The sequence below is a fragment of the Chaetura pelagica genome, unplaced genomic scaffold (genome assembly GCF_000747805.2).
Source record: "Chaetura pelagica isolate M959 unplaced genomic scaffold, ChaPel_1.0 scaffold21, whole genome shotgun sequence".
Classification (NCBI taxonomy): domain Eukaryota; kingdom Metazoa; phylum Chordata; class Aves; order Apodiformes; family Apodidae; genus Chaetura; species Chaetura pelagica.
Window position 1 is genome coordinate 3,171,517 of NW_009952251.1, and position 26,456 is coordinate 3,197,972.

The 26,456-nt window shown below is 38.6% G+C and overlaps 1 protein-coding gene across 1 annotated transcript in view; it reads left to right on the forward strand.

Annotated features, from left to right (window-relative positions):
- GTF3C3 (general transcription factor IIIC, polypeptide 3, 102kDa) overlaps positions 1-18,055 on the forward strand; it is a 21,803-nt gene extending 3,748 nt beyond the window's left edge. Inside the window, exons 2-19 of the mRNA XM_010007397.1 lie at positions 1,134-1,236; positions 3,717-3,913; positions 4,313-4,436; positions 4,945-5,136; positions 5,419-5,584; positions 6,546-6,693; positions 8,252-8,324; positions 9,302-9,388; positions 10,425-10,528; positions 11,136-11,307; positions 11,469-11,671; positions 12,267-12,368; positions 13,265-13,400; positions 14,075-14,312; positions 14,661-14,851; positions 15,518-15,642; positions 16,792-16,944; positions 17,861-18,055. Of these exons, the coding sequence (XP_010005699.1) occupies positions 1,134-1,236; positions 3,717-3,913; positions 4,313-4,436; positions 4,945-5,136; positions 5,419-5,584; positions 6,546-6,693; positions 8,252-8,324; positions 9,302-9,388; positions 10,425-10,528; positions 11,136-11,307; positions 11,469-11,671; positions 12,267-12,368; positions 13,265-13,400; positions 14,075-14,312; positions 14,661-14,851; positions 15,518-15,642; positions 16,792-16,944; positions 17,861-17,983 (2,637 nt within the window). The 3' untranslated portion in view covers positions 17,984-18,055. The remainder of the gene's footprint in view (positions 1-1,133; positions 1,237-3,716; positions 3,914-4,312; positions 4,437-4,944; positions 5,137-5,418; positions 5,585-6,545; positions 6,694-8,251; positions 8,325-9,301; positions 9,389-10,424; positions 10,529-11,135; positions 11,308-11,468; positions 11,672-12,266; positions 12,369-13,264; positions 13,401-14,074; positions 14,313-14,660; positions 14,852-15,517; positions 15,643-16,791; positions 16,945-17,860) is intronic.
- The last annotated feature ends 8,401 nt before the right edge of the window (positions 18,056-26,456 follow it).

The following is a 26,456-nucleotide window of genomic DNA, read 5'->3' on the forward strand; positions in this document are numbered from 1 at the left end:
ACCTCCCACCCCCCCGTGTGGGTGCAGTTTGCGCTCGGCTGCTGCGCTCAGCTCCCTGTCTACTTAACTGTGAATTTCTGTGCCAAAACCGTCAGATTATTAGATAGGGTCATTAGGTTCTGGTAGAGCAGGCTGTTCAGGGGAGCATCCGCCTTCCCGGAGGACAGAATGCAGTGTTTTGGCTCCTGCCGGCGTGGCTTGTGTCCCTGGACTGAAAAGCTGGTGGCAGTTCCCTTCAGGTGCCTTAGTTAATTTCTTATTTAGGCTGGAGCCATGAGCAGAGTCAGGATTTGATACAAAGTCACCCAGCATATACTGCTGCTGCTCCTCCGTCGCGTTCTGAGCGAGATCTAAGGAACAGGTCCGGTTTGACTCCTTTTTCTTGTGATCCCAGCTTCTTGGCGACAGTAGATGCAGGGAGATCCAGCTTTGTGTGAAGGTATCACAAGAAATTCTGTCTACTTGATCTTAGTGTTGCAGTTGACTTTGCCATCATCGTGTTAAAGTGCAGCTGAATTTCTGTGTTTCCTGGTGTTCATAGAGCAAATTCAGCAGAACACAGGTGTAGTGGAAGGACAAGTGACATCCTAGGGCTGCCTTCTTACTGGATGAACAAGTGCTGTTTTGATACTCCATTTTGTGTTTACAAAGGCAGGCTTCAGAAAGGACTTGTCATACATTTGTAACTTTTTGTAATACAGTCAACTATATGATCTTACCTCAATGTAATGCCAAACAAGCAATGGAGTAGTCTCTTCAATCCAAAGTAGTGTGAACAGCCACCATAGAATCATAGAATGATTTGGGTTGGAAGGGACCTTGAAGATCATCCAGTTCCACCCACCCTGCATGGGCACCTGTCACTAGACCTGGTTGCTCAAAGCCCCATCCAACCTGGCCTTGAACACTTCCAGGGAGGGGGCATCTGAGTCATCTCACAATGATAAAAATGAGTATCTTGAAAGGAAGTAATCCGTGGTTTATTTAATTTTAAAATACAGAGCTTATTCCATCTGTTTCACTAGCAGTGCAAAAGGTGGAGGCCCATGGTATAAATGCTAATTTAAAATAATAGGTAAAGTAGAAACGATTCATGTTATAAAATTGATAACTAATATTGTTGGTGTACATAGGATGGTGAAAATGCATCTGCTGAGGAAAACACTGAAGATGTAGAGGCTCCATCTTCATCCAAAAAAGCATCCAGGAAATCCCAAAATCAGGATGAAACTGACGGTAAACATTAACATAATAATTTCAGTGAAAAATGTATTTAAAAGGTTATTGAAAGTATCTTCACTTTGACAGCTGACTTGTTATAAAATACTTGGCTGCTGCTTTTGAACCTGGGGTTATTGAATCACATGTTGGAATGTTTATCTTTGTTGGATATTCTGAGTTTTTTTAATTTGTTAAGAGTTTTTAAGGATCTGGCCAATGGGTCATCTTTTTCTGGGAGACCCTCCATTTTTCCCCTCATGTCTGCTTACCTACAGGGTCTCAATTATTTACTCTCTCTAAAGTTATAGATAATTTGAAGTTTTTAACTTATCTCAAAAAATCTTTTGTCTTGTTTTCGTTTTTTCCTGTTCATCTCTTTGCCATTCTTTTGCTGAGACTTGAGTGTTTCAGATATTTGACTCTAATGTGTGAGTATTGCTTTATATTGTCATCCAAAGTGAAAGAAAGTAGCTAAAAGTAGGAGTGGGGTGTTGGGTTTTTTTCTTTCTTGGTTTTTTTTTTTCCTTGTTTTTTCTTTTTTCTTTCTTTCTTTTTTTTTCTTTCTGATCTGTTATCCTTTTGCCTGTTTAGAGTACCTACATTTATTTCCTCATTTTCTGCTGGATATTCCTAGCTACAGGGTCCCTGGCTGGCTTATCTTTGTGCAGTTACTAGGATTGTAGTATCTCCTTAGATGCCTTAGCAAGATAAGCTGAACTTCCTTGGGGTTCCTACATAGTGAAAGGACTTGAAGAAGTGGTAGGAGCAGCACTTCTCTCTTTAGTTTATATTGGTGCTGGTTCACCCCCTACCGCAGGTTCTGCATTTGAGCTTTAGCTGTGGTCTGTTTCAGACACTTTCTCTTCAGAAGCTGTGCTCCATGCACCAGTGAGGCCGGATTTTCATGGCATTGTCAATGCCATGAGATAGCAAAGTTCAATTTTTTTTCTCTCTGTGTCGGTTCTTAGACTTGCCTTGCTACTTTCACTGCAGATTCTCATTGTTCTGGGTTTTATGTCATTTTTCTTCTCTTACATTTAAAAAATAGGTCTTAAGTTTTCTCACCTAAAACGTGCATCAGTTATGCCTCAATTTTGAAAGTATGGTCAGACCTCATCTAAAAAGACATAAAATGAGCACTGGAAGTGTGTTTGGAGCCAGATATCTGTGATTCCTTATTAGCTCCTTCTTTTTCCTGAAATAATTCTTTTCTGCCCAGTATTCTGCCCAATCTGTTACATGTTTCTCATGCCTGTCATCTTTACCCAAGAAAAATCATACCCTGAGAGATTTATGTGTTATTGCTGTTTCTCCTCACTGAAGAGAACATGGAGTCTTAGGAGCAGCCAAAATCAAGGAAACATCAATAATATTTGTCACTATTTAAAGAGTTACTGTTAGAATCAGACAGGATATTCAGAAGAAAAATGTCAGAAAGGTCACTGTTAAAATCACTTCTGATACACGAACCTTTAGAGCTAATTGCTGTAATCTTCAGGTGATTCCTGCAGTGAGGACACTGAAATAAAAGGAAAGTGTAATTAATGATTACTTTTTTCAGACAAGGGTAAGTGAAGTCTTGACTTTTAGATCCTTGATGTCCCAGCCGTAATAAAAATAACCAAATATATCCAAATCAGAAACAAATAAACAAAAAAAAACCCAACCAAAAAAAGTAACTATAAACTGAGGTGTAGGACCAATTCCATTTTGTATGTAGGCAATACATGATAGATTTATTTTTTAGTCCCAGGCTGATATTGTGGTTATTCCTTTGGATTCCAAATCCTCCAGTTGAACCTTTTCAATGCTACATATTTTGGTATTTTGCATAGATATAGACTTGTGGGAGTTTATAGCCCTAGGTTAACTTAGTAATGAAAAATTATAATTTAAAAATATGAACATTTTTAAAATTATATGCTTTAAGCATATATATTCTTTTAAAGAATTTTATTATTTCTTTTTCTGGAGGAATGTGAATAGTTTGGATTTTTGATTTACACATGTTAAAAGGCACTTATGGATAGAATGGTTACAATGTCTTGTTCTAAATTTCTTTTAAAAATGGTTTGCTGCATTATTGTTTCGTGTATTTGTCTGCTCACATAGCCTCTTCAGCTGAGAAACTTTATTCCATCCAACTAGTTTAGTTCAGTGCTTGAAAATTGGTTAGTATGCTTCTCTTGTATAGACTGAGAAAAATGTTGAAGAAGTTGTTGCTTCATTCTCTGTGTTTCTCCATGCTTTCATTTCAAATATCCAAAAAATGTTAGTGGCTGGGTTATACTAAGCATTGGTGATGAATAACATGGAGCTTTAAAACCAGAGGTTGTTAATAGTTTTTCTGCATTTCTGCAGGCCTTTTTCTTATAGAATAGCTGCTTCAAGTGGACTACTAATTATGAAGAATTCTGTTTTCTCTGCACTTGTCCTGGTAAGGAATGTGTACTCTTGATTATTTCATAAACCTTTTTTGCTTCTTTCTCAACCAGGAGAAACCTCAGATGGCGTCAGTAAATCTGTTCATCGGGTCTTTGCATCCATGCTTGGGGAAAATGAAGAGGAGGAGGAGGATGAAGAGGAAGAGGAGGAAGAAGAAGAGGAAGAAGAAGCTACTGAGCAACCCACAGCTGGAGATGTTTTTGCGTTGGAGATGGTACTTAATCGAGAGACCAAGAAAATGATGAAAGCAAGTATTGAAACTTTCATGTAACTTCCCCGAGTCTCCTGAAGCATCGTGCGTGAGTGACAGCTTATGTGATCTTAGCTACCTGCTGAGAAACTTGGCCAAAAATAATCCAGTAGGATACTTCTGCTTATATTGGTGTTGTCTGCCTTTGTTTATTAGAAAATTACTTTAGATTTCTCTTTGAAAACTTTTAAAACTAATTAAGTGCGCTTTTCCAGTGTCTGGTTTGTCTTTGTGTTAGATGTCAGAGGTACTGTCTAAGTTACGAAAATGATGAAATGTTTTGGTCAGTCATTTCAATGTTGCTAATACTTAAATAACTGCTTATTAGCTTGTGTTAAGCACGAGTATGCCTGATGTCTCCTGAATTTGGGCACAACTGAACCCTCTTCCATGTAGGAGAAAAGACCTCGCAGCAAGCTTCCTCGTGCCTTGAGAGGTCTGATGGGAGAGGCCAATATCAGGTTTGCTCGAGGAGAACGTGAGGAGGCTATTCTGATGTGCATGGAAATCATTCGACAAGGTATGTTGGAATGGTAGCACTTTCTGGCTGTAAGGATGGGGTGAAATTGCCATGTGGGGAATTCCCATCAGGGAAATTTAGTGTTGTTTCAGTAATGATGAAAATACACAGTATGAGGGATGTCTTTGTATAAGTAGCATGGAATGAAGAATATGTAGAGCATTTCCTGTATTATTTTGCTTATAAAAAGAAATTAGCACCCTCATCCTGCAGAGGCCTGGGTCTCTGCTTAGCTTTACAAAGTTTGCTTTTGTTGTCTTTGCAGAACCAAGGTATAAATGTCAGCATGACTTCCAACCTAGAATAATGCTATAAATGGTTGTTAGGCTGTTTAATAACTTAGGAAAAGGAACTGGAAGCTTGTCTGCAAGTCTTTTTCTGACTTTGAGCAGCAATGTTGATGCTTCATGTGAATCAGTTAAATATGGTTTGCAAAAAGGCAAGTTATTTGTTTTCAAAGGCAGTTTTAAACCAAGAGTTCTTAATAATTATTTTTGTCTTTACACAGCTCCTCTTGCTCACGAGCCGTTTTCCACTCTTGCCATGATCTATGAAGACCAGGGTGACATGGAGAAGTCACTACAGTTTGAACTGATTGCAGCTCACTTAAATCCTAGCGATACCGAGGAATGGGTTAGACTAGCAGAAATGTCACTGGAACAGGACAATATTAAGCAGGCTGTTTTTTGCTACACAAAAGGTAGGGCAGCAACCAATTCAGTATTTTTAAAAAATGTTAGGTGCTAAGGGCAATGCTTTTGTTTTCTTCTGCTTTCTTATTTAGTTTGCTACATTTTGCTAAGATGCTGGTACGTCTGTTCAGACTTGGGTAAAAGATTTATTAACCTTTAATACAGGATTTCCTTTTCTTACAGAAAGCTTGTGTATGTCTGTTAACATTCATCTAGTCAGAGAGATGAATGTGAAATCCATTGTTGCCTTATCCTAAACTAGGCTTCTCAAATGCTTTTTCTTGCTGTAGCTCTGAAATACGACCCAACCAACGTGCGTTACCTGTGGGAGAGGTCGAGCCTGTACGAGCAGCTGGGGGAGCACAAGATGGCTATGGATGGATACAGGCGTATTTTGAATCTCCTCTCTCCCTCTGATGGAGAGCGTTTCATGCAGTTGGCTAGAGACATGGCCAAGTAAGTTGGACATATCAATTGGGTGTGTTGGCTTTCCAGATTTTCTTAAAAACTGGAATTAACAAGCTCTGCAGCTGTTTCAAGCTGGATTTGTAGCTGAAGTCAAGGAATGCTGGGAATGACCCACGCACAGGCACGCACCCCACTATTGTAATGTTTCTGAAGTGCTGCATTATCGTCAAGGAAGAGAATAAAATGCACATACTGGTTGCTGAAAAAATGCTAATAGGATACAATTATATAGAAATACAACACTTCTTAATCTATGTATCACATCACTAGAGATCTGGAAACTCACTGCCAGCAAACCTGAATGAAACTATTCAGTCTGAAATACAAACTGTCTGCTACACAATATGTCATTTGTGATTTGTTGCTGGAGCAAGTGAAAATCTGCCTCCTTTCCTTTTCTGCTAATGACAGCAGATAAGTCAAAGAACCTTGCCTGAGATAGAGGAGGCCTGTGGTGCAGCTCTGTTGTGTTTTTTTGTGAGTTATTTACCTGCTTTTTATCTTGGCTTTCTCATGCATAACTTGTAGAAAGCTGTCACTGATCCATTTCAAATCAGTTTGTTAAGTCTTTTCATCTTTGTGGTTGTGAAATGCACCCAAAAAAGCAAGGAAGTGTATGTAACAATGTTATTACTGAAGGGTTTTCTTAAGCCAGGTTAATGCAATATATCAATATCTGGTGTGAGGTGGGGAACATTGTAATGAAAGCTCCAGTGATGCCCTAACATACAGAAAAAAATGGTATTTATTTGAAATACGTAAAAATGTCAACAGTTGCAAAAAGAGAAAAAACACTGTTTCTGGTTGTGTTTGGTAACGTACTCTTGCTAATAAAAAAAACTTGGTAATAGACAAAAATAAAATAAATATGAAAATAATTTTGCTGGTGTTCAAAGTACGTACTGCCCTTTATCTTAAATACTTAGTATCTGATATTTGTGTTTTATAGGAGTTACTACGAAGCCAATGATGTGACCTCTGCTATTGAGATAATAGAAGAAGCCTTAACTAAACACCACAGCCTTGTCTCCATGGAGGATGTCAATATTGCAGCTGAGCTGTATATTTCTTCCAAGCAGTATGACAAGGCATTAGCGGTATGGAGAATTAAGTGCATTTCTGTATTGTGTTCAGCACCTCTTTGCTAGTCCGGGGAGACCATTTCTTTTCCTGCAGTGCTTCAATATGGTTGTTTCTATATTCATAGAGCTGATCAGGTATAGATTGCTTTCTGTTAGTTCTTTATTAATTGGGCTTGATTTACTAAGTTGAGACCTGTTAGACTTTACGCTGTTCCAGGTTTAAAATTTTGGGACCTTCCCTCTTCTCTACAATTGCCATAATCTTAGTAGCAATTGAGGACCTATGAGCTGGTGTAATGAGTGCTGCCGGCAAGGGACGTTCTCTAAGTTGAAGGTTAAAAGGGTAACACTGAATGGTCCAGTGGTTCAAGTGCTTTATCTGGTGTACTTCTGTTAGGACTAATAGTTTATGCAGTAAGCATCAAGCGAACATTCCAGAAAGAAAATAAATCTTGACTCTAAGGCATAGGGGATTGTAAATCACTTATCTGTTCCAAATTTGTTCTACTGGTTTTTAACCCTCACTTTTGAGGCATGCTTTCCAATTGATTTGCTATGTTTTCTTCCTAAGATTTTATTTAGATCTGTCTGTCTGTGTAAATCATCACTAGCCTGCAGACAATTCCTCTGACCCTTTGCTGTACTTCTTGCCATTTAAAAAATCAGTCAATTTTCTGTACACGGTATTCAGCTGCCAGATTTATTGATACAGTACTCAATTGCCAGACTGATTCTCTGTTTCTTCTTGGTGGTTCTCCTCAGGTCTATTCCTGTCATTCTTCTTCTCAGATAGCTGAATCTGTATTTGAGCTGGTAAACTGAGCCTTTATAAAAGTATTATCTCAATACGGTCACCTGGTATGTTCCTCTAAGGGACATCTACTCTGTGTTAATCACTCTTGTTTTAAAGGCAGCAATAGTGGCTTAATATTTACTATTCATGAAAAAAAATACCAAACTGCTTTGGGTCTTAGACCAACAGTCCTTTACACTTGTGCATTTGCCCCCTCACAGCTCCGCATTAGAGAGTGGCTTGAATTGTCTGTCTTTGATTTTTATTTTTTTGTTAGTTGTCGTGTAGAATTTTACTAATTTCATTTAAGTCATTATGTGTATGACCAGGACTGTTTTAAAATGTCTGTATGTAGTTGTGAATTTATTTTTTTTTTAAACTGAGACAAATTCTATGGGTTCCCTGAGGTCTGTTAGGCTGAGGAATCCTTGGAACACTTTGGAAAAGCGCTGTGGAGAGCTTAGCTGTTTATTTGGTACTTTGCTTTCTTTTTCTGTCTTCCAAAAAGCATTGGAAGAAGCTATAAAGGTTAAAACTTTTCTGGTTGTGATCAAAGTAACTGTTGCATTGGCTGAAGAGATCCTGACTGGATCATCGAAGTAGTCCAAAAATAGTGAACACATAAGGTGATCAAACTCAATACTAGTCAACTAACCCCCATGTGAAATGAATGCAGCTTTTCTTCTGATAACTTTTGTGATGACTAACCAGTCATGTGGACTGGTTATTCCATGTATCCTTTAAATCTTAAAAATTATCTGAATTACTTGTCTGTTTCAGGTTATTACAGATTTTACAGGGATTGTGCTTGAAAAGAAAGTGTCAGAAAAAAGTTCAACTGAGGAGAACAAAGGTAAGTAGCTGGCAGGTGGTTAGTATGACCCCTGCTGTTCATCTCATATGACATCTTTCTTTCCATTACCTTTTGAACTCATGGGTGTATTTTGATGCATGTGGACAGGCTTTTCCTCATCTGAAACTTTTCAGTGTATTTAATGAGCTACATAGCATGACCTCAGCTTTCTGTAAGGAGTTACTCTGATGTCCAATTAACCCTGCTGACTCACTAAGGACAAGGACTGCTCTCCAGTCAACTGAGGCCTTGTAAAGTTCTAGACATTCCACTTGAGTGTTCACATCAGATCAGTTATTGCTGCCAGCTAAATAGCTTCTGAAAAAAATCAGATAAGCTTAGTGGCATTTATACTCAAGAATATCAACCTTGAATTCTACTTCTGTGATTAAACATTGAAATGTTTTGGTATGTAGAAAACCAGAAATATTAGTTTGTAACTGAATAAACTAGGTTGTCTTTGGGAAACTTGTTTTATGGAAGTCATTGCTTACTCCTGGAAAGGTTTCTTTGGGCTTTCTTAGAATGAAAGTGGTGCCCCAGCACCACATGGGGTGCCCCACTATGATTAAACTGGTTGTTTTTTTCAGCAATGTGGTCCAAACCCAATGTAGGTATAAGATACTTCTGTTGGCTTTTTGTTTCTATGTGTTGATCAATGAACCACTGTTCTGGTGGAGACTTTTAAAAGATAATTTAAAAGACACAAAACTATAGTGAGTCTAGGAGTTATAACAGTGTTGTCAAGTTACCTGGGGTGTGTAACTTCTCAAGATGAAGCTTCTAAACTACCCAAGAGCTTGGTTCCCTTCCTTCTGGTGCTTTGTAAGTTATTTGAATGCTTCCTGTTCTACTGCCCTTCAAAGAAAAAAACGTCCTCTTTTCAGTGTAAGCTACCAGTCCATTATGGATTCAAAAGGAAGTAACTTTTGGCTTAGCTGGTCCTGCTACAGTAATCTGTTAATCTTTTTGGAAAGATACTGGGGCAGCGGTAGAAGCTGAGGAAAGCCAGGAGGCAGTGACTGATGACCAAAGTCATCCAGTTTCTGAATCCAGTGCTGCAGGTAAGTAATTTAATTTTTTATTTCGTACAAGTCTGTGAACTGAGCATCTGCTTGGGAACCAGGTTGCAGTCATATAAAAATGGGGAAAGATTGCTAACAGCAGAGAAATAGGGCTTCATCCAGAACAGGTTTCTTCTGTACTGTCTTCCTTACTCAGAAATTCTAACCCAGCCAGCCACCAAAGCCAAAAGCATTCTCCCAGATCTTGCCCACTTTATAAAGAAGATTTTTTGTTTTGTAAGAATTTATTCATAAGTGAATAGTTACTCCCATGCAGCATATTAAGACATTCAGAGAATGATAAGTTAGCCTGTGTGTGGTGATTTGCAGTAAGTGGATGTGGGTGTAAAAGGAAATAGGGAAGCCTTATGTTGGAAATAAGAGTTTTCTCAGGTTATAGCAATCACCCTTGGTATGTCTTCACCTTAATTCTTATTAAGGTGAAGGAGAATTTAAACAGGATAGTTAAGGAGGTATCATCACTATGTGAAGGAAATATAACAGCGGAGTTTTACTGTGTGACGTTTAATTTGGTAGGATTGTCATGGGTAGCTGCTTTGTCTTGTGTTTTATATTCTCCTCAGATCACACCCTGGATTGTGTAAAGGTTTGCAATTTAACTGCTTGACAATGGGTGTATTAGCTTAATAAGAACAAATAACTTAATACAGGGTACATCCTTCAGAAGGCGAGGAGAAGTGGGTTCAGGTGCATTAATTGCTTATGGAAAGCCTAATAAAGCAAGCACATCTTAAGAAGGTGAAGGCTCTAAGCACATCCTATGGGATCCTGCTGTTAATTGATGCAGCACTTGATACTTCAGATGAAATTACTAGCATCAGAGACAGTAGGAGGATGCTGTTCCAACTATCAGGAAAGATATAAAAGAAGGGAAAAAGCCAGGCCTACACCAAAATTTGGTGGAGTCCATGAGAATAAATTTTCTTTACTGGAGCTGGACATAGCCTGGAGGTGATGTGAAGAAGTGCTTATTGAACCCGTGGGTTCAGAAGGAAATTCTTTTACCGTTTCACAGGTGTAGAGAAGGTGAGCTGCTGCATACCTGAGGGCGTTCCCATAGACATCACAGTCAAGCTGATGGTGTGCTTAGTTCACTTAAACATCCTAGAGCCACTGAGTGTAAGTAGAAACGGAGTCAGAAGTTGGGGGTGTTCTAAAAAATTACCAAAGCAAGTAATTTTCCTGTCTTCATCTGACTGAGGTTGTTGAAAGAGCTGTGGAGATTCTTTTGGTTCCCTCTTACTCTGAGAGGAACCTAGCAAACCTGTAATAGCAGAAATACTATTCTTGTCTGTATAAATTATGTCTCCAGTGGAAGCATTACTGAAGCACAGTACATCACAGCCTATGAGCTGTGACAGACCCAGGAGCACATTGAAGAGTTGTTGAACACTAAGGAGCCAATTTTGCTTTGTTTTAAAGCCTTACTAAATCTGAAGACTGTTCTTTCATAAAGAGAACTTGTTGCTCGTGGACACTCACCCACTGGATGTGAAATGTATGGAGATGCAATATCTGGAGTAGAAAAATGTAGCTTTTTCAGGAATTCTGAAATTCAGATGTTTGGGTTTTTTTAATTTTAAACTACCATTTAAGTGAAGTGCAGTTGAGAATGCAAATAGGATTAAAAATCCTAGCATAAATGTAAGGTTCCAATAACTATACCTTGAGGAAATGTTCTTGTTGGTTATTTGTACTTTTGCTGTTTTGTGTGGGTTTTTTAAAGCCTCTTTTGACCACTCTGGTGGAACAAAATCCAGAAGAAATGGGTGACTTATACTTGGACGTCGCAGAGGCATTTCTGGATGTTGGAGAGTACAAATCAGCGCTGCCCCTCTTGAGCTCCCTCGTCTGTTCAGAACGATACAACTTGGCTGTTGTCTGGCTTCGGCATGCGGGTGAGAAGGTGCTGGGCTGCTGACAAACGTGGTACTGAGAAATGACAATGCAGTGCTAACGATTGCCAGGGAACTTTATCTAAGATCACAGGAGTTTTAGATTCACATGTTGAAGGATGATTTTTTTTTCTGCCATTTGAGTATGTTTATGGTGTTTCTAGAGTGCTTGAAGGCCTTGGGACACATGGAGCGTGCTGCAGAGAGCTATGCCAAAGTTGTTGATCTTGCTCCATTGCATCTAGATGCACGAATCTCACTTTCAACACTTCAGCAGCAGTTGGGCCGACCTGAAAAAGCTCTGGAGGCTCTGGAACCCATGTATGATCCAGATACTCTGGCTCAGGATGCTAATGCCGCCCAGCAGGTGGGTGTAGAGCTCTGTGCTTTCAATTTAGGCTGTATTATTCTGCTGAACTGTGGTAGTCATGAAAGATCTCAACCAGGGTTTGATACTAATTTATCTACACCATGGGCAGCCTTCAGAGCAAGCAAATGACTCATTACAGAGTATCAGGGAAGAGTCCTCGCAGCTCTTTCTCCCTGGCCGTTTTATTTTCCCCTGTCCCACCTCATTACTTCAGTGGGATGTATAACCTTGTGGCCACTAACAACCAATCTTGATGCCAATCACTTTGCATCAAGTTTGATCAAGTTGCTACATATGAGCTGCATGATTTGGCCTCTATTGGTTGTAACTGATGGCATAACAAAGGTTCTGTATCTCCTCTCCAGCACCTTCACTACAGGTAAGAGTCATGGCAAATTTCTCTGGTATTTGAGAATTTGAAACAGTAACTACTGTTTTGTAGTTTAGGGAGATCTTACCTGCTGCCGCTAAGATTCTTACAGTTTTCTAGAAGCTTTTACAGTCCTTTTAGAACTGTATTGAATCAAATTGTTTGCTTTATAAACTCGCTCTCTGTGCAAGAGGTTGAATAATAATGTTCAATATTACCTAGGAATTAAAGCTACTCCTCCATCGTTCGACACTGTTGTATTCCCAAGGCAAGATGTATGGCTACATAGACACTTTACTTACAATGCTGGCAATGCTGTTGAAGGTAAGCCTGTCTTTACAGCTACACTGTAAGAAACTGGACAGCTAGGAATTGGGTTAAGGCAGAAGACAAACTCAGGAGGAAAGCTAGTGTTTACATATGCAAATGGTTTTATAATTGTCTAGATAATAATCTTGAGGGGAGTCTGTAATACTGGTGTCCTGCCTGTAATGTTGAGAGGCCCACTGATGTGTATAATCTTAATACAGTGACTTCATCTCCCTATTTCTCAGTGTACATAGAACATGCTGAATACTTCTTACCTGTAGCAGTAAGCATAGTGCTTTCTTGAAATGTTGATGCTGGTTTCTATTTAGTCAATTTTCTTTTGAATTTCTTAAATATTAAAAATAATAAGATTCCTGTGATAAAATGAGGAAATAATTTGTTTAGCCAGTAAATACAGTGGTGGTGGTTTTGTGTTAATAGTTTCTTGGATTGTTTTTAAATAGGTAGTGAGGACAGGGAATATTTAGACCTCAGTTTTCTTCATCTGGTCAGAGCCATTACTACTGTATTACACTGGTTGAGTAGCTGATCATCCACATATTTGTGAAACTGATCCAGCAAGGAATTATTCCTGTTATGCCTCTTAGGCAAATAATTTTGATTTTTAATATATACTGGGATGTTCCAATCCCAGGAAAAGGCTTTTAAGTAATTTAAAAGCGTTTGGAGCTTTCTTTGGCATAGCCCAGTTTGCACTGGAGCATGAGACAATGCACAGCTGATCCCTCTCCTGCAAATATTCTCTCTCAGGACCTTGCTCTGTCGCAGCCTTTCAAAGGTGCAGACTGTTTTGGCTCTGCAAGGGGAGCCTGATGGACTTGCTATAAAGCTGCCTTTGGTGTAGGATGTGTTGATGTAATCTGAAATGCTGCCTTTATATTTGTTTCTAGGTAGCAATGAGCAGAGCTCAGGTGTGTTTGATATCTAGTTCCAAATCTGGAGAGAGACACCTCTATCTTATTAAGGTGTCAAGGGATAAAATTTCTGACAATGACGACCAAGAGACAGCAAATTGCGATGCAAAAGGTAACATATGTTTATTAAAAACCAAGAAACAAGATTAGCTCCTTAGGTCTGAAAAAGAAAATAGATGTTGCTATTTTGCATGCTAAATCCATGCAGTTGTGTTAACGTTGCTTTATTTCCAGGATGATGGTGGCCTAAAAAATGAAGGTAATACAACTTAAGGGAACAATCCCCAGTCAGAGAAGAATAGAAGGATTACAGAATAATTTAGATTGAGAAGGACCTCTAGAGATCATATGGTTCCATGTTCCCCTCAGTGCAAATATAATGCACGCAAATCTAACACATAATAGAAATACATGTTTTTAAAATTGTGTGGATTTTTAATATATTTTTTAAAAACTGGTGCAGCCTTGGTTGAGCACAGACTACACATTCTTAACCTCTGCTTGGTAGATTAGGAAGAGCAGCCTGAATGCATTCATGTAGTATCTTTACAGCTTAAACTGTGTGTATTTCTTGCCATTCGTTCCCAAGTTTTTACTGGTTTTTTTGCTGGTATTTTACAAACTGCATTTAAACTGAAAACAAGTCAATATTTTGTCTTTATTTTACCTGTTAATGCTGAAGTGTTTTTGAAGAGATCGTTTTGACATATGCACTTTTTCTTTTTTTTCTGTTGAGGGTTTGGCTTTCTTTTAATTTTCTCAACTTACTGACTTTAATACCTTTAGCAATCTTTGCTGTTCTCACGAGTGTCCTGACAAAAGACGACTGGTGGAACCTCCTCCTGAAGGCTATATATTCCTTGTGTGATCTCTCCCGGTACAAGGAGGCAGAGCTACTCGTGGATTCCTCGTTGGAATATTATTCATTTTATGATGATAGACAAAAGCGCAAGGAGCTGGAATACTTTGGGCTCTCTGCTGCCATTCTGGACAAGAACTTCAGAAAAGCGTACAACTACATCAGGTGGGGTGCTGAGAAGGCAGAACAATCTCTTCTGCTACTGCTGCTGCTGAGGCCCTTGTCATGCTGCTGGAAGTGATGCTGAAGGAGGCAGGCTGATGTTTTCCAGCTTTTTGCTAAAGCAGATCAGGAAATAGTGGAAACTAGAAGAGCTTTCTGATCGTTTTGGATTTTAAAAAAATGCATCATGCAGTCAGCCGATTGGGCCAGAACCATTGGTTCTGTCTTTCACTCTGGCCTGCTCCTTGAGTGTCTCTTCTTTCTTACCTTCCCTGAAGTGTTGGAGTTCTATTGCAGACACAGTATTTACTATAGTGCTAAATAATTTCCTGGATACTTTTCATTCTGTAGAATCATGGTAATGGAAAACGTCAATAAACCTCAGCTATGGAACATATTCAACCAAGTTACTATGCAGTCCCAGGATGTCCGTCACCATCGCTTTTGTCTCCGCTTAATGCTGAAAAATCCGGATAATCACGCGCTGTGCGTCCTGAATGGGCACAATGCCTTTGTGTCTGGCAGCTTCAAGCATGCTCTTGGTAATGTCTTTAATGTTCTAATATTAATAAGTAAATGAAGGGAACATTTTTTTTCAGAGGAAGATTTATTAAAGCCTTTTTTTCATACATCAGAAAATTACAGATGGCTTCACGGTGTTAGTCTTTGATTATTCTGTACACAGACCAAAGCACTGCTGAAGAGTTTTGCTAATAAAAATTAAGCTGCTGTGTTTGAAGTTTAGCACACATGGCAAATAGAACCAACTTGGAAAGATAATTGAAGGCTAATGATAATAAAGAATAAGGAGGACAGAAACAGGCCAATTTAAACAAATAAAGTTGGCTGGATATTTTAAGGAGGCCTTTGAAGTAACCTACTGCTTTCAATAAAGACCTCCAAATGTCACACTTAAGATGTGTGGCCTCTAGGATCTAAATCTGAGCAAGGACCTTGGTTGCCTTCTATTTCTGATTGTATTCTGCTTACATTTTTACATCACAGTTTGCATTTTTTCTTCAGAATCCACGGAGTGCTAAAAATACAAAGTTTTATTTCATGTTTTTTTCTGTGTATTTTGATGTAGGTATATTAAACTGTTTCTTTTCTTCGTTTACACTTCTAGTTTGAAAGCTTTCTGTTTTATCCTTACATTCTTAAGGAATGCCTTTCACAGCAAACATCCTGATTGGATTATTTGCTTTTAGGACAGTATGTACAAGCCTTTCGTGCAAACCCAGCTGAGCCTCTCTACAGTCTTTGTATTGGCTTGACTTTCATCCACATGGCTTCTCAGAAATACGTCTTGAAAAGGCATGCTCTTCTAGTACAGGTGAGTTAGTGTGATTATTCTTGCCTACAGCATTTCCTGGCATTGTGTCTTGCAGACAGTTTTACATGTTTTACGTCTTCTGGGACATCAGCACCCAAACAGATGCATTGTCCCTCTTGGGGTTTGCTCCTTTGTCAGAACCTACAAGTCCCATATAGAAGGAGTGGGTATCCAGATTAAGGCTGGGAATGAAGTTATGTACACCTGGCATTCTGCTAGTTTAGATATATGAGCGTGTATTTTAATTACAAACTGAAAGCAAAATTAAGAAAGCATAACAATTGCAGAGTGCTTTGACTTTAAACTTGTTAGGGCTCTGGCACTGCTGAGTATGAGTTCCCATTCAAATTCTGCTGGAGACTTGGCAGTAGAACATCTACCAGTTTCAAGAAGGGACATGAACTCTTGCCTACTGCTTAAGATATATGAATTTTTCATGCCCTTATTCAGTGATGTTTATTTTTGGCCACTTAATAAAGTGATCTACTGATAATTACCCTGATAACTGGTACTGGAGTAAATATTTATATGGACCACAAAATCAAGAAAATAACATCATTGCATTCCAGAAATAATACTTCAATACGTACTTCATGAAGTACAGAATTTTGTAGAATTCTGAAAAGCTGAAGAATTAAACCATTTCTTGCTGCTATCCAAGGCAAAGAGTGAAGAAAAAGGAATTAAGGTTTGGGGTTTTTGTTCCTCCCCCCTTTTTAATTTTTATTTTTTTTTTAAGTAGGGGAGGTTTATCTTTTAAATATTTTCTTTAAAAAAAAAAGATCTTGCTCTAGCCTGTCCTTTGGCTGCATGTTTTTAAGGTGGTCAGCTCCTCTGAACATGTATGTATGACATAAACACGTACATCTACACTTACATATTTAGCAAGCTAATGCCATAAGTTGCTGAATTAAATAACTGTGTTGAATTTATTAAAAAGATCTGCCTATTGTTACCAATGGCAGTGAGACTGACAGAGCACAGGCTTTATGCTGTCAGCAACCAAATATGACTTACTTGTCTTCAACTTAACATGGTTTTGTGGATCAAAAGTTTAAATAGACACATTTAAGCACCTGTTCTCCAGCATATTTTACTGCCATCTTCAGAAAGGGAACAGTCACAAATGTGTATGATGTGTATGTACAGGGATTCTCCTTCCTTCACCGGTACCTGGACCTGCGTGGACCTTGTCAAGAATCTTTCTATAACCTTGGCCGTGGCCTTCACCAGCTGGGATTACTGCACTTGGCAATCCACTATTACCAAAAAGTACTTGAACTTCCTCCCCTCACCTTAGAGGTACTGTATCTTTATAAGTTACATGCAGAGAATAAAGACATTTTGATGTTAATAATTTCTCAGCCATAGTTAAAATAGGTACATAAAATCTATGTAGTTGAATTTCCTTTAATTTGAATTGTAATTCCCTGTTGTTGGAAGCCCAAATCTGGTTATCCCCTGGGAATGTATACAAGCAGGTGTTAATTTTAAAGGTTTCCTATTTTGAAGGATTTACTAATAGGCAGAAGTAGCAGCAAAAAGTATTGTAAAGAACTTTATCTGAATAAGTAGCTGAACGTTACATCAATGAATTATAACTGGAAGTTCTGTATACTCCCCAGTGCTCTAATACAGCATGCTGGAGCAACAGGAACTGGTATTCAGAGTGCATAAATGCATCTGAGCCATGGTTTTGCTCTAATTGATGTGTGTTAGATCATCCTAATTATTGTGTCATGCTTATACAAGTCTGGTCTGAGAGAAAGTTTTTGCCTAGCTTTAGCAAGGGTGGGTAGAAAAATTGCAAGTGTATTTAGAGAACAGGAGGGGTTGGTTAAGGAAGAAACATGGGTGTTAGTGCTGGGAGTTGAAAGCAGCAGTCTTTTGACTGCCTAGGAGATCCAGGCAGCTTTTACATTCTGACTATATAAACAAAGTCTTTGCTTACAAAGACAAATTAAGATAGTGCTTTCTTGTTTTATGAGTTGGCTATCTAATTTACAGCTAATGCTTTCTAATCATGTAACTTTGGTGATTAACATCAGATGGAAACTCATTAAAGAGGGAGGTCACAAGCAATACTTCTTTAGTTTATATGCAACTGGAAGTCTATATAAACCATGGATATGTGATTTGATTGCACTGTAATTGGTACTCATGCTTCAAGTTTTGAACTGTTTTGCTTATTGGTAACTTTTAAAAATTATTTTTACAGGGAATAGAAACTGATCAGACAGACTTGAGAAGAGATACTGCCTTTAACTTGTCGCTTATTTACCAGAGCAGTGGAAATAAAAGAATGGCTCAAAAGATGTTGTACACTTATGCAGTTGTATGATGAGGTTTGTGGCAGGTGGTGTGGATACTCTTTGTGTTGGCCTTTGCCTTATGCACTGCTGGAGAAACTGCTGGTGTATGTACAGCATTTTCTAGAGATGGTCAGAGATGTATGTGCTGTATGTGGCTTTATGGACTTTTTCTACTTCTGACATTTGAACTGTGTTATATATGGATGGAAATGGACTGTTCTGAGTACAAGGCTGACATGCTCAAGTGTGTTAGTAATTAGCTCTTCTCCTTTGATGCACTGCTCTGTAATCTGATACTCTGTATATAGAATCAAAAAGTGACAACTGAATTATAGTGTTTATGTTTTTTTATGGAAAATTTACAATGTGCAATATTACAACTAGTTACCAGTGAGGTTGGTCAAGAACCCATATTCACTGGTGATGAGGGTTTTTTTAATGTGCAGCATTATATTACTAGAAGAAATGGACTCATACAATCCCTAGAGGATGAGAACTCAAGATCTTGATAAAGTATTCAGTTTTCTAGGCGTTCATGTTCCAAGTATCTGTTCTATTTGAAGGGGATAGATTTCTGTTTTAGTGAAATAAGTATGGCCTTTGTTCTTCTGAACTTGTTAATAAAAACTCTGGGGTCAATTATGTTTGCTCATTCTCAGAAAATAGATATTCTCTTGAACAGCTTAGAGCAAAAATTAATATACTAATATCCTATAGCTTATCGTTGAACATAACATTGCAAATGGTCTGGTTTTCATTGTTTCTGACAGTTGAATAGTAGCATATAATGGTGGAAGCAATGCTGCTTCCAACCCAGCAAAAGAAGCAGAATGCAAAGCTTTATCAGAAATTTAAAAAGGTAAGAATGTAAAGAATGTATATATAGAAATGGATATATATTATGCACATCAGCAAAACAAGACTGAAACATGTTTTTCAGCAAGGCAGTTTGCTGAATAGCAAACAAACCATGTTGTTGCCTCCCAAGTGCTCTTGCTACTTAGGGTATCACAGCCACCTGCTGCTGTTGTCTTTCAGCCCATTTCTATATCTGTTGGTTTTCTGTAATAATGTCATACAGTTGCAATCAGTGAGTAAGAACCAAGTCTTGTGGCATTGCCTAGACTAATTTTAAAGGTAAGGCAATTTTACCTCGCATCAAACATTAAGTTACAATATATTGCATTCCCATTTCACTAGAGATATGCTTGGACATAATGAGAATGTAAAGGTGAGAGACAAATACCAAGAAGGTCTCACTAACTTGGAAAGGAACAGCATGTTTTACTTGGCAGTAGTATTTGCCAGCACTGCCTAAATGAAAGACTCTTGCCAAGGTTGCAGAACTATGAATTAAATAACCGTTTTCATTATGTTAGCTTGGGGTATTCGTAAGCTGCAGAAGAAGGTAGAGAATAACTCCCTTAGCTCCATTTTGTTTCTCATGCTTTGTGATAGCTCATCACTATTTTTCCATGATAGCCAGCTCTTTGCTGTGTGAACTGGAGCTGACTCACAACCTATGTATGAGCATCATCTTGGGGTAAAAATTCTTCCATTGAAGATTTCCTTATCCTTTATTGGCCTCTTCACATCTTGGAACTTCATTGATTTCTTTCTTCTCACAGCTAATGACTCCTGTTCCTTCATAAAAAAAAAAGTTTACCTTGTCCTGGGAAATACAGCCCTCAGCACTCTACTAATGCTTAAAAAACAGAAGCCAGAGATCCAGTACACAGATTCCCTTTGCATTATTCTTTTCCAAAACTGACTCTGAAATACTCAGGATCCTGTTGCTTGTACATTTTTTTATTTTTAAATAGACTTGACATAGAGGAGGGTTGTGGGGGTTTTCTAAGAAGTGTCTTAAAAACTGACCAACATCAAGGCATTACTATTCATTACTTTATTTTTGACCCCTACTGCTGCTAGAATTCTGAAGCAGTTTTTAAATCTAGGAGGTACAAATCTTTATCATTCATAGAAATAAAAAGGAAAAATATAATTTGAATGCTGATGAGTACTTTCTAAATTGTTTTTTAGTACCAAACCCCGGAAATTTGCATTTAATTAAACCCAGTCAATATGGAAAATTCATACTGCTAGCAAACAGTGTTCTGAATGTTCTAAATCATTTTGAGCATCTGGAAGGAAGAGATACTGCTTGTCTCAATGCAAATTATGTAAAACTTTCTCAAATGCTTGTGGAAAAAAAAAAATATGATAAAACTTGTGTTTCTCCTCAGCTATCTCCAATTCACATTTATGGTTATGAGATGAAGTCTTTTAATCAGATTTTACCTTTGTACGCTATTACAAAAGTGTTACATTGTGACAGCATAGCAGTAACAGATTAGACAAGACTTTAGACAAAGCAAGAGATAAACTGTAAGAATGTGAGCTGCTGAATAAAAAGAATTTTTAAACAACCTCAGCCCATGTGAACTGATCTTAAGGAAAGTAAAGCCCAGAATATGAGAAGCATACAGAAAATGCCTATGCTAATTTAGGCTTTGAGTATATAGCCACAGCTGTACTGCCCAATGCAGAATCAGGTACATGTTCACTTGTGATACTGCTAATAGAGTTATCCATGCCTTTACTTTGGAATTATTTTTCAAATAATGAACATTTCTTGGGGTGTGAGCATCTGTTTGGGATTTATTCTGGCACATTTTGGCTTACCTGTCTGTAGTTTGTTTTAAGGATGCTCACAAGAACGTAACGCAGGAAGATGAATGCAGCACCCTTCCTAATTCTCCTCCACAGTAAGGACTATTTTACTGAAATGTAAAATTTTGTGTGGGAACAAACAACAAGGCAGGGAAAGGTTGAAATCAAGACATTACAATTTTGAGAAAGCTTTCATAAATTAATGAGAATAAGAGACTAAGAGAGAAAGAATACTTATATCAATGCCAGCCTCATCTGACAGCATGTTGAGAATATTTCTCAAGCATCACTAAAGAGAATTAGTAACAGTGTCAGCCAAACACACTGCATACATTGTCAAACTTCGTGGTTTAACCATGATAATTTTGGTAGCTGTTTATTGCTGAAGAGCTATTTTATATAACACGCTAACTCAAAGCATGCTTAAAAGACAACTCATAAAAGCATCTACTGATAGTTTTAAAAAAAACTATCATGCATTTTCATTTGTCCCTACCTGATAACAGTACTGACAAACGTAGAAAGTTGTTTGCCAGCCACATTCACTTGAAGGCCAAAGACTGATGGGGGGAAAAAACCCCAACCAACTTTTTTGCTGCTTAGAAAATTAATTTTTAAATACTGCAAATGACTAATCAAAGACTAAGGGAGGCTAAGCAGCTACCAAGCCCTGGGAAACAGCTAGTAACGTAGACCTCAATTGTTGATCCTGCAGGTGGCAGCAATGTTAGATTACTGCAACTATTGAAATGACTATGTTTAAAGAAAATAACAACTTCTTGGTGTACTTCTGATGTTTCAATTGGGTGAGCAGCCACTCACCATGCTGTGGTTCACAATGCAGAGCAGGCTCTCAGCAGACAAACTAGTCTTTCAATTGAAAGCAAGTTATAAACTGCCTTCCAGAAGTACTCTAGTTGCTGCTGAGCAGCAGGATCTGACTAGTGCAGGTCTCTAGTAAAAACCAATGCAAAACACATCCTGGACAGCTGGACCAGCTCTTTCAGGCTGTATGTGACCCAGTGAGCTGTATTACTTCCAAAAGTGAAAGTAGTGCTAAAGTTAAGAAGTACTGGGATACAGTAATTCTTCACAACTACATCAGCTATTCCTGCTTTCCACCCTAAACCCACAACATCCAAGAAGCAACAGGGTGTGTTGAACTTGGATTAGACTGTCACTATGAAAATATAAGTGCCAAGTTTAATAGCCACAGCCATATAATCAGATTTGTGTTTCAATATAGGAAGTAACTGCAGCTGTGCAGCCCTAAAGAGAGCAGGAGATTCTAGAACAAGGAAGGGGTGAAGAACCAGCCCTTGAGCTATACTCTATATTGGTAAGCAACTCCACAGAGGGAAAACAGAGGGGTGGTTGGTGCTGTTGCCCTTCCAACATGTATTTCATACAAATGCAGCTGTATGCTTTGTCCTTTTGCACAGGCACAGATCACAATCATTTGTCCCTTGTTAGACACCCTCCTTAGGCATTTAGTATAAACAAAGGTGTTAAATGGTAAGTGCTATTTGAGAAGACTGTTTTTCAGCTGTGATGACAATCTGCATTCATAGCAAGCAAAACTAGACTACAGTTTTGACTGCTGTTTGCCTGAGGGCACTGTGGAGGTAGAGGCACAGCTTATGCTAAGCCACTGAAGCAGCTTCATGGAGCAGGTGTGGCACACATGCCAGCTGATTTCTGAAGGAACCAGCTTGACTGGCACAAACCTGAAGCCTGTTTCCTGCTTATAAGCAGCACAGTTTAATAAAGGTCAAGTGTGCATTAGCTTCAAGAGTGTGCTTAGCCACCCCTTGTTCCTTAGAATAGCTTTTTGCTTCAAGGAGGAGAGGCTCAGGGTCACCAAGAATTAGTCCAGCAGCCTAATAGATTAGGACTATATTTCTGGAGGAGCAGAGTGATCTAATTCCATTGTGTTCTCAAGATACTTCCAGGCTCCAGAGGTACACAAGACTTCTCTCCCCACTAAACTAAACAAGAATTGCAAATAATATATAGATCCCATAGAAATAAATAGTACCATTCATTGCAGAGGGATTTGCAAACAAGTCTGCTGAAGGAGATCAGAGTGCAACAACACCCATACTGAAGCCAGGTTGTATGGAAACCATGTGGAAGAGCAAGACATGATGAAGGTGAGCTGATCCTTAGTTGAATGACCACGAAAACTGTCCATGTTATGATCATCTTCAACATACTACGATGTAAGTCATTGGCTTCAACTACTTTTTCCCCAGTGTGTTGGTCCATAGTAGGACTGGTTCAACAAATTCCACTAATTATTTTGAAGGTAAGATAATGTGTGGTATGACATCACACAGCTAATTAATTCCTTGTACACTCTAAAACAGCTCAAGGCTTATGTTCTTTCATGACCCAGATACCATCTACCATTAGAAGCAGCCAGTCCTGCCAGTTCCTCCCTGTCCCAATCACTTCAGCATCCAGTCAGACACATGATTCTATCTTCAGTAATTCACCTGCACCCTCTAGAGACCAGTCTGAGATATGTTTTGATAGTATCTGCCCAGGCCTTAGTCTAGAGCTGATAAAAGAGAAGTAATTAAAGCAAAGATGTAGCATATCAACTGCATATAGTTTACAGTAATGATAAAGAATAATTGTTTTGCTATAAATAGTAGTTTTGTTAATATCAGCCTCACAATTCAAAGCACCTGAGTCAAGGATGACAAGGTGAGAGGTTAGGTGAGGTTGACTTCACAAAGTGAGGTTAATTCAAATCAGAGTTTATGATTTAACCAAGCATTCCCAGGTCCCCTATATATGGGTGCCCTGTGAGCACCTTTTATTTGCAAGGGCTTATTTTATTGCCCTGGGTTGGGAATCACCCCGCCAAGTGAGCTCATTTCCTGTCCAGCTTACGTGGGCCTTCCTGGTGGTGAGCTGGAGGCCTTGGGTCCTTGCCCTGCTGGTCCTGGGAGGTGAGAGCAGGAAGCTCTTCTTCCATGTTCTCCTGAGAATAGATGCAGTGTTCTATAAAGCTGATGACTGAGTGGGGAATCTTTGTTATTAGTAAAGAAGAGATTAAAGTTTCAGCAGTTCAATACATACATCTCTAAAAAGCTAGAAAAGCCATTGATTATGGAGAATGATGATGAATCTACACAAATACAAACAAGGTAAGCAAGGCTTTTGAAAGGGTTTTGGAGGACAGGAAGGAGAACCACTGAAACAGGGGAATGTGGAGAGGAACATATACTAGCTTGTAGCTTTCAGACATGTATGTGGTTAATGACCATTAAAAAAACTCAGGTATGTGCAATAGCATTTTTCTAAGTACAGAACCAGTCCCCTGAAGCTGTCTTGTAACTGTAATATGCTGTGCTGCTTAAATATGTCCTTTGGTAAAAGAGAGGGAAACACACTAAACTAGAAGAGGTATCTGTTTTCCACCCCTGTGTAAGGAACTAGAAAAGAAATGTGTCTCCAACACAGCATAGAAAGAGAGACATTGGGAAGAAGGGGAGGTGAAAATGGACACTGAGTACCACAAACTCCTAAGAAAGGGAGGGAAGACCAACTGCCTGAAGAACGCTGTAGCAATACTCTCTTGTTACTCAAGTCTCTCCTCACAGAATAGTACTTGCACTGATAAGCAGCATTTAAGACCTCAGGTCAGGGCACCTCTATTACTTTTTTACTTTATTCTGGTTAATAACTTATAAAATACATAAATGCCTAGGTTTTTGCCCCAAACTACTATAGTAATCAATGCAAGCTATAATAATTTAGATACTGTGGTACAGTAGTGCAAGGATGAGGTGATGCAAGGACAAATGACTTCTTTGGGCAGAGGTAGGTGGGAGGGAAATGTGGGTTTGCCTGATGTCACAGAGTGACACAAGAGCAGCTCGGGGGGGCAGTTTACTTGGCTACAACACTTCTTTGGTTGTTTAACAAAGATATCCTAAGCCTCATAAAAACATGTCTAGCTAACTTTGGCTTTAGAAAGCTTACATCTGCTATTTGTTTTTACAAGAAAAGCATCTTGTCACCCAAAGGCAGGATCAAACATGATTTTGATAGAGAACTCTCTTAGTAGATGCCCTTGACATGACACCAATAAATTAAGTAGAGAAGATAAATAAGCATTTTCTTCCAAATTAAGTACTGTAGAACAAAGTTTAAACAATCTTATCTTGGATGACCATAAAAAAAAAAGTTTCCTTTTTGAGCTGACAAATAGGATGCTGAGTGGTGTCTGAAGTTTTCTTTTGTCACAGGCCAGTTTGTTCTTGCTGTCAGCTCTGCCAGCACCTGTTGCACCTGCTGTTGGGCATACTGAGGAAAAAAGAGCAGATGTCACCACAGCGTAAGAAAAACAAGGCAAAAAGCAATAAAAAAGTGCTCAGTATCCTGTTTCTCCCTGAGTATTTTAATTTTCCTCTGTTGCTTCAAGTATAAATTTTCAATTAGATGAAACACTAACATGTATTTTTTAAAAAGTTAATATCCACATGGCATAAATTTATCTCTTAGAGCTCTAGGAAGAACAACTCAAATTGCTACATTTTTCCAGATTGCCACAAGAAGGCAGCTGTCCTTGAAGCACAAGCATAGAAATATGAAAGAAACTTTTGGCAACAGGGAACAGAGAAGCCAAAATAACTAAAAAACAAGAAGGTATGGGCAGAATTTAAGTAATTTATAAAGACAGTATGCAAATAATTTAAAAATCTGTCAGCTTTTTAATATTCTGAATACTTGATTCTTCATGTTCTTTAGCTAATGACTGCCAAAGGAGTTCTGTGTAAAACAGAAAGGAGATACACACATTACAGACAAACTCCTGTAGAAATGTAACTAATTGTAAATTAAAAACATTCAAAAGGTGTTTCAGTTAATGTAGCATTATGATGCTAGGACCTTAGCAGCAGCTACCTGTTTCTTAAGATCTCCAACATATGTATAACTGGTCATTACATGCAACACTGTAAAAAACAAACAAACAAACAAGAAACCACAAAAACCCAAAAACAATGGTAAAAGCACTGGTGGCACAATTACTAAGATATTGTAATACCAAAGAACTGCAAGTTCCTGGCAAACAAGAAAAATATTGAGAAGCCCATGCATAAAAGCTAGGATGAACTGAAGTCATGAAGATGAGAGATTTACAAATCTCAAATATTTTTATTCTTCATTTGCTATGTAATTTTTTAATTGATTCTCATTATCAAGTGTCTGCTTTTACTACCAACAATATATCATAAACTCATTTTTCCAGCTGAGTATACTTTCTGTTTAACTATGTCAGAGGTGAATCTACTTAAAAACAAGCCAGTTAATACTTGAAACTAAATGAGATTATAATATTTTGTACCTTGGATGTAGTTGTAATCTCCAGAGCAGTACTGGGTCTCTGAGCTTCTTGCCCTTTCTTCAGCCTCTCTCCTGTCACTGCATTGGTTCTCTGTGTGCCATCTGCATTTCCTGCAAATGCTCCTCATGGATTGTGATCAGGTGCTACTTCTGTTCAAAGAGACTGACAGGAAACGCGCACAGAGGGCAGTGAAGAATGAAGCTCTAAAAACTTTACTTACCTGCATGCTTTGGATTTAGTTCCTTTCCTGTCTGCAGCTGGAAGACGTTTAATTGCAGGGTCTGTACGACACCCTGACACGTTCCATTCGCCCGTGTTCTGTGGTTTTCCCACAGTATTTTCTCCCGCAGACCGTGCCGGGCCAGCGGCGGGGCGGCCAGCACCTGTCCCCGGGTTCTTTGAGTGCAAATTGTCGAGGCTACAAAGAAAAGACCTATTCAGTGTATGCACACCCACCGGACAGTGTA